The following is a 7188-nucleotide window of genomic DNA, read 5'->3' as shown; positions in this document are numbered from 1 at the left end:
TGCATGAAATTAAAGTTATGCATAATATTATAGTTTTTAATTATGCATATCTTATGAGAATATTTTGTGCATAATGATAACATGTTAGTGTAAGTTAAAATTATGTCATTCATGTTATTCTCATACATTTATGAGATTTAATGTCTACTGATCCATATAATTTTTATTAATTAGAGAGTAGCCACAGCATCTTTAACTTAATAAAAATTATATATTATGATTAGGATTACATAAAGAAATATTTGACATTAATTGTAACTAATTTTACTTGATATAATAAATTTTATCCCACAAGAATTTTTATTATATTTGAGTTTATTAGTTAGGATAAAATATCAAGTTATTCATAATTTACCCACAGGGATTATGAATTTATAAATAATTTGATAGTATTATCACAAAGAAAAAGTAGAAATTAATTGTAATTAATTATAATTAATATAATAAATTTTATCCCACAAGAATTTTTATTATATTTGAGTATATTAATTAGGATAAAATATCAAATTATTCATAATTTACCCACATGAATTATGAATTCATAAATAATTTGATAGTTTTGTCATCAAGTTTACTCATAAAGAATATTGAATATGCTTGAATTAAAAAATATTTAGCCCACAGGCAATGTTTTTTATGTCAATTGATTTGATTTTTAAGCATGATTTACATTGGTAAAACATGATATTTTATTCAAGCCTCAGTTTTAACATCAGCATGTAATTTGTAATTTTATGCAGTTGTACAACCTGCACATTTCTCTGATATTCGTTGTGATATCCCTAATCTTAAGGGGGATAACTATAAGGTCTGGAAAGAGAGAATACTTCTTCATTTAGGGTGGATGGACATAGATTATGCTATTAGGAAAGACGAACCACCAGTAATTACTGATACCAGCACTGCAGCTGAAATTACACTTTATGAATGATGGGAGCAAACTAATTGCCTCAGTATAATGTTCATTAAGACTAAAATTGCTGTTGGTCTTCGTGGTTCTATTGAGCAGTATGAAAATGTCAAAGACTTGCTGAAAGCCATTGATGCTCAATTTGTCACTTCAGATAAGGCATTAACAAGTACCCTAATCATGAAGTTCTCATCTCTAAAGCATACCAGTATGAGAGGTGTACATGAGCACATCATGCAAATGAGGGATATTGCGGCTCAATTAAAAAATCTCGAGGTTGATATGTCAGAATCTTTCATGGTGCATTACATCCTGAATTCCCTTCTGCACTAATATGGATCCTTCAAAATCTTGTACAGCACACATAAAGATAAATGGTCAGTTAATGAACTTTTGCCCATGTGTGTTCAAGAGGAAGGGAGACTGGTGATGGAACAAGGAGAAAGTGTCATGCTGGCAACACATGGAAATGGCAAGTATCAAGCCAAACAAAAAGGGAAGGGCAAAATACCCCCCCCCCCCCCCCCCCCCCCCCTCAAGCTGGTATTAAGAAAGATTCCAAGTGTTTCTTTTGTAAAAAGAAGGGACACATGAAGAAGGAATGCGCCAAGTTTCAGAAATGGCTTGGTAACAAAGGTATACCAACCTCATTTGTTTGTTATGAATCTAATATGGTTAATGTCAATAATTACACTTGATGGATTGATTCTGGATCAACAATCCACATTTCGAATTCCTTGCAGGGTTTGCAAAACCTAAGGAAACCAGTGGGAAGTGAGCATCACATTTTCTCAGGAGATCAGATGAGCTCACATGTGGAAGCTATAGGAACTTGCTATTTAACTTTAAGTAGTGGCTTTGTTTTAAAATTAGAAAAGACCTTTTATGTTTCAAGTTTCTCCAGAAACTTGATTTCAGTTTCAAGGCTTGTACCTTATGAATATTCTTTTAACTTTTCAAACTCATCTTTCAGTTTATATTATAAGTCTGATTGTGTTGGGAATGGTACATTATCTGATGGTCTTTATAGCATTAATTTACAAAATGCCACTTACGGTTCAATGCATGTTCACACTGGTCATAAAAGAGGTGTTATTAATGAGGATTCCTCTACATTATGGCACCGGAGATTAGGTCATATCTCCATAGATAGAATTAAAAGATTAGTGAATGAAGGGGTACTTAATACTCTGGATTTTGCTAATTTTGAGACTTGTGTAGACTGCATTAAGGGAAAGCAGACTAACAAGTCAAAGAAAGGTGCCAATAGGAGTTCAACCATATTAGAGATCATACATACTGATATACGTAGTCCAAAAATGGACTCACATGGTCAGAAATACTTCATCTCTTTTATAGATGATTCCTCACAATACATGTATCTCTACATGCTTTAAAACAAGAATGAAGCATTAAACACCTTTAAGATCTTTAAGACTGATGTAGAGACACAATGCGGTAAGCAAATTAAGATCGTGAGATCAGATAGAGGTGGAGAACACTATGGTAGATACACAGAGAATGGACAAGCACCTGGGCCATTTGCAAAGTTTCTTCAAGAACATGGGATTGTTGCCCAATATACCATGCCTGGCTCTCCGGACCAAAATGATGTTGCAGAAAGAAGAAACCGAACATTATTAGGCATGGTGCGGAGTATGCTTAGCAACTCCAATCTTCCTAGATCCTTGTGGCTTGAAGCACTTAAGACGGCAGTGTATATATTAAACCGCGTTCCAACCAAGGCTGTTCCAAAAATGCGATTTGAATTATGGAAAGTTTGGAAACCGAGTTTGCGACATATGCACGTTTGGGGATGCCCGTCTGAAGTGAGAATTTATAATCCACAAGAGAAGAAGTTTGACCCAAGGACCATTAGTGGGTATTTCATTGGATATGCTGAAAGGTCTAAAGGTTACAGATTTTATTGTCCATCTCACAACACTAGGATTGTAGAATCAAGAAATGCAAAATTTCTAGAAAATGACTTAATCAGTGGGAGGAATCCAACTCGGAACATAATTTTTGAGAAGGTTCATTCAGAATCTCAACCTTCCACCTCAAGTGATAGATTGGTTATTGTTTACAGTACCCCTCAACTGCAAACTGGTGTTGAACAACCAATCATTGAAGTTCCACAAAATACTGACAACATTCCAGTAGATCAGGTACTTTAAGAGTTGCCAAGCACTTTTGAACAACTAGTTGAACCACATACTTCTCAGGAAAATGATGGTTCTACATTAAGAAGATCTACTAGACTCAGGAGATCAGCAATTCCTGATGATAATATTGTGTATTTGCAAGAATCTGATATTGGAACAGCAAATGATCTCATGTATTTTTTAGAAGCCATGAGTTGCAAAGAATCAGAATTATGGTACAACGCCATGAAGGAAGAGATGAATTCTATGAAGAGTAATGGAGTTTGGGATCTTGTTGAGTTGCCCAATGGATTTAAAGCCATTGGATGTAAATGGGTCTTTAAAACAAAGAAAGACTCATTAGGCAACATTGAGCGATACAAGGCAAGACTCGTTGCTAAGGGATTCAGTCAGAAAGAAAGAATCGATTACAAGGAAACTTTTTCTCCTGTATCTAAGAAAGATTACTTGCACATTATTTTGGCATTAGTAGCCCATTTTGAATTAGAGTTGCAACAAATGGATGTGAAAACGGCATTTCTCAATGGAGATCTAGATGAGGAGGTTTACATGAAACAATCTGAAGGATTCCCCTCTAGTGATGGTGACCAATTGGTTTGCAAGTTAAAAAAGTCAATATATGGATTAAAACAAGCATCCCGCCAATGGTATTTGAAATTCCATAATGTAATTTCTTCATTCGGGTTTGTAGAAAACATTATGGATCAATGTATATACCAGAAGGTCAGTGGGAGTAAAATCTGTTTTCTTGTTTTATATGTGGATGACATTTTGCTAGCAACCAATGATAAGGGTTTTCTTCATGAGGTGAAACAATTTCTCTCTAACAATTTCGATATGAAGGATATGGGTGAGGCATCTATGTCATTGGCATTAAGATTCATAGAGACAGATTTTGAGGTATCTTAGGTCTATCTCAGGAAACCTGTATTAATACAGTGTTAGAGAGATTTCAGATGTAGAGTTGTTCACCAAGTGTAGCTCCCATTGTGAAGGGTGATAGGTTCAATTTGAACCAATGCCCGAAGAACGACCTTGAAAGGGAACAAATGAAGGACCTTCCATATGCTTCTGCTGTCGGAAGCCTAATGCATGGTCAAGTCTGCACAAGACCTGATATTACATTTTTTGTTGGAATGTTGGGGCGATATCAGAGTAATCCCGGGTTAGACCACTGGAGAGCTGCAAAGAAAGTAATGAGGTACCTCAAGGAACCAAGACTACATGCTGATGTATAGGCGGACAGACAATCTAGAAGTCATTGGTTACTCAGATTCTGACTTTGCTGGTTGTATTGATTCCCGCAAATCAACATCAGGATACATTTTCTAGATGGCCAGTGGAGCAATATCATGGAGGAGTGCCAAAGAGACTTTGACCGCCACGTCAACTATGGAAGCCGAGTTAGTTTCCTGTTTTGAGGCTACTTCACATGGTGTATGGCTTAAGAGTTTCATTTATTGGCTTAGAATTATGGATTTTATCTCTAGGCCATTAAGCATATATTGTGATAATTCAGCTGTTGTTTTTATGGCCAAAAACAACAAAAGTGGAAGTCGAAGTAAACACATCAACATAAAGTATTTGGCCATAAGAGAACATGTTAAAGAAAAGAAAGTGGTCATTGAGCACGTCAGCACTGACTTAATGATCGCAGATCCTTTGACTAAGTGCATGCCACCGTTTAAATTAAAGGATCATGTTGTGAATATGGGACTTGGTTCCATTATCTAAATTTTCATTGTATGAACAATGTTATTTCAGTGAAATTCTTAATTAATGTGATATTTTTTCTCAAATTTATGTACACTTTAATTTTGAGAAAATTCATCTGTGTTGGACAAAGAGTAAACATAGGGTTTATTCATAAAGTATAAGTAATACATACATAGTAATACATGGAAGACAATACTTGTCATTAGAGGACCTATCGCCATGATTCATGTATTTATTACTTAAATTCAGATTATCGATGGGTTTAAAATTATATTAGAAGTTTGGGCCAAGTGGGAGAATGTTAACCGTTTTTATGAGAAACAGTTTTCTGATTAATCGTTGTCTCAAACTTCTGGCAGTTGCAACTTCCGGCAGTTGCAACTCCCTCGGTAACACGAAGCCATGAATAACCTTGATGGGAGGTTGGCTTCTTCCCCTGTCTCGTTACTCAAGCCTCTTCAATTGAGCCATCGCCGTGAGTGCTCAAAGATTAGAAGTGCCGAACAGAGAATGGAATTTGAAGCGTATGGAAAGAGGTATGATTTTGCTTCCTTTTAAATTATATAATGAATTTCATGTTGTTATTAGAAATTCATGTTTAAGGCTTACAAGGATCAGTCTTAGGCACAACTCCACCGTATCGTTTGGAAGGTTTATCCCATGAAAATTGCTCTAAGTTGTTTTACGTAAAGGCTTTTGATGCAGATAGCTTTCGAAGATACCCAAATCTTAGGGAGATAGGAGGGAAGATTGTAGAGAAATGCGGGGGCTTCCCTTTGGCTGTAAAGGCCCTCGGAGGCCTCCTTTGGAACGAAAGGAATGAAAATGAGTGGGTGAATGTCTTGGAAAGCTGCACATGGACCATAACCGAAGACAACAATGGAGTCTTACCTGCTTTGAAGATATGCTATCAGAAGCTTCCAGCAAACTCAAAAATGTGTTTTAGATACTGTTCTCTGTTTCCTAGGGACTACTACTTTAAGGACAATGAGTTGGTTGAGCTGTGGATTGGAGAGGAGTACATTCAAGATGAAGAATGCAGACAGATAGATAAAGCCACTCAAATCTTTTATGATTTATTGATCAAGTCATTTTTATCAGTGGATTCTTTCTGGTCGGACAGACCAAGATTCAAAATGCACGATCTCGCACATAATCTAGCAGAAGCAGTATCTAATGAAGAATTTGTAAGGTTGGAAGAAGGTAAACCTTCTGTGATTCCACAAGGTGCTCGCCATTCTTCTTTTGTTTGTTTCAATGAGAAGCCATTGGTTAAGTTGGAAGAGCTCTGCAAGTATAAGAGAGATGTTAGAGGGATTTTCCCTACTGAACAACTTGATCTTCTGCTACAATGCAAACTCATGCGTGTCTTGAGGCTGCAAGGTATCAACATTGAAACTCTTCCGTAAAGTTTCAGCAGTTTAAAGCTCCTACGCTTTCTTGATCTCTCGGACACTACTCTGCTACAGCTACCTTACTCGATCTGCAATCTGGAGACATTGGATCTCAGAGACTGCATTTTAATGAATGAATTGCCAAAAGACATTAAAAACGTCATTAACCTCAGATTCCTCTATTTGAAAGAAAGCATGGACTCGATTCCTCTATTTCCTCATGTTGGGAACCTGAGGAAACAACAAATTTTGCCTTCGCTTGGAGTCAGGAGAGAGGCTGGATACATGATTTCAGAATTGAAGGAGATGTCAGATTTGAAAGGAGGGATTATCATCTTCAATCTTCAAAATGTGGTTTATGGGGAAGAGGCTATGCAGGCTAAGACGAAGAACAAGCCTTACATTACTAGACTTGACTTTGGAATGGTATCCTATGAGTGGTGACAGATAGGGGTGGCTTCGAACAAAGCCGGCTCACGAGCGGCTCAAGTTCGGCTCGGTTCGATTCGTTATCTATCGAGCTCGAGCACCGAAATTGGCTCGTTTACCTTAACGAGCCGAGCTCGACCGAAGCCAGGTTCGGTTCGTCGGCTCACCAGCTAGCTCAAAGTGAGTCGGATCGGTCGAGATTGGGAGTGGGGGAGCGGGGGAGCGGGAGCGAGAACGAGGAGGGGAAAATTTTTTCCTCCCCTCGTCACCACCGAGCCCCTCCCGTCGGCTGTTGTCGCCGCCTCTACCACCATCGCAGCTATTCGCCGGCCATCTCCACTGCCATCGCAGCTGCTCGCCGGCCGCCTCTGTGGCCGTCCGTTTGATTTTTTCCTCTCCTCGTTGTCACCTCTGTTTTCGTCGCCGCCGCTTCCGTCACCGCCGCTTCCATCGCAGCCATCATTCCCCACGATAGGTCCTCCCCGGCGCCGTAACCCCCTTCCCTCCGTGTCGTCTCGGCGAAAAACCTGAACCTAAGTTCAGGGGAGAAATAATATCCCCCCTCCCCCGCGCG

At 38.3% G+C, this 7188-nt stretch overlaps 1 protein-coding gene across 1 annotated transcript; it reads left to right on the top strand.

Annotated features, from left to right (window-relative positions):
• The first annotated feature begins 958 nt into the window (after positions 1 to 958).
• LOC137944594 (putative disease resistance protein RGA3) lies at positions 959 to 6629 on the top strand. The gene is made up of 4 exons (XM_068790281.1): positions 959 to 1210; positions 3136 to 3328; positions 5497 to 6158; positions 6261 to 6629. The coding sequence occupies exons 1-4, from the start codon at positions 959 to 961 to the stop codon at positions 6627 to 6629; spliced, it is 1476 nt and encodes a 491-aa protein (XP_068646382.1).
• Positions 6630 to 7188: the final 559 nt, after the last annotated feature.

The sequence above is a fragment of the Aristolochia californica genome, unplaced genomic scaffold, assembly GCF_029961685.1.
Source record: "Aristolochia californica isolate CCGP_79_NKW_82.1479 unplaced genomic scaffold, dmAriCali1.0.hap1 SCAF_11, whole genome shotgun sequence".
NCBI classification, from domain to species: domain Eukaryota; kingdom Viridiplantae; phylum Streptophyta; class Magnoliopsida; order Piperales; family Aristolochiaceae; genus Aristolochia; species Aristolochia californica.
The sequence above is the reverse complement of the archived record's forward strand: the minus strand, read 5'-3'. Positions and strand labels throughout refer to the sequence as shown.

Coding starts and splice junctions, on each gene's coding strand:
- LOC137944594 (XM_068790281.1), top strand. CDS start 959: ATGTTCATTAAGACTAAAATTGCTGTTGGTCTTCGTGGTTCTATTGAG. Junction 3,329..5,496: donor AGAGATGAATTCTATGAAGA/GTAATGGAGTTT, acceptor CTTTTGATGCAG/ATAGCTTTCGAAGATACCCA. Junction 6,159..6,260: donor TACAATGCAAACTCATGCGT/GTCTTGAGGCTG, acceptor ACTCTGCTACAG/CTACCTTACTCGATCTGCAA.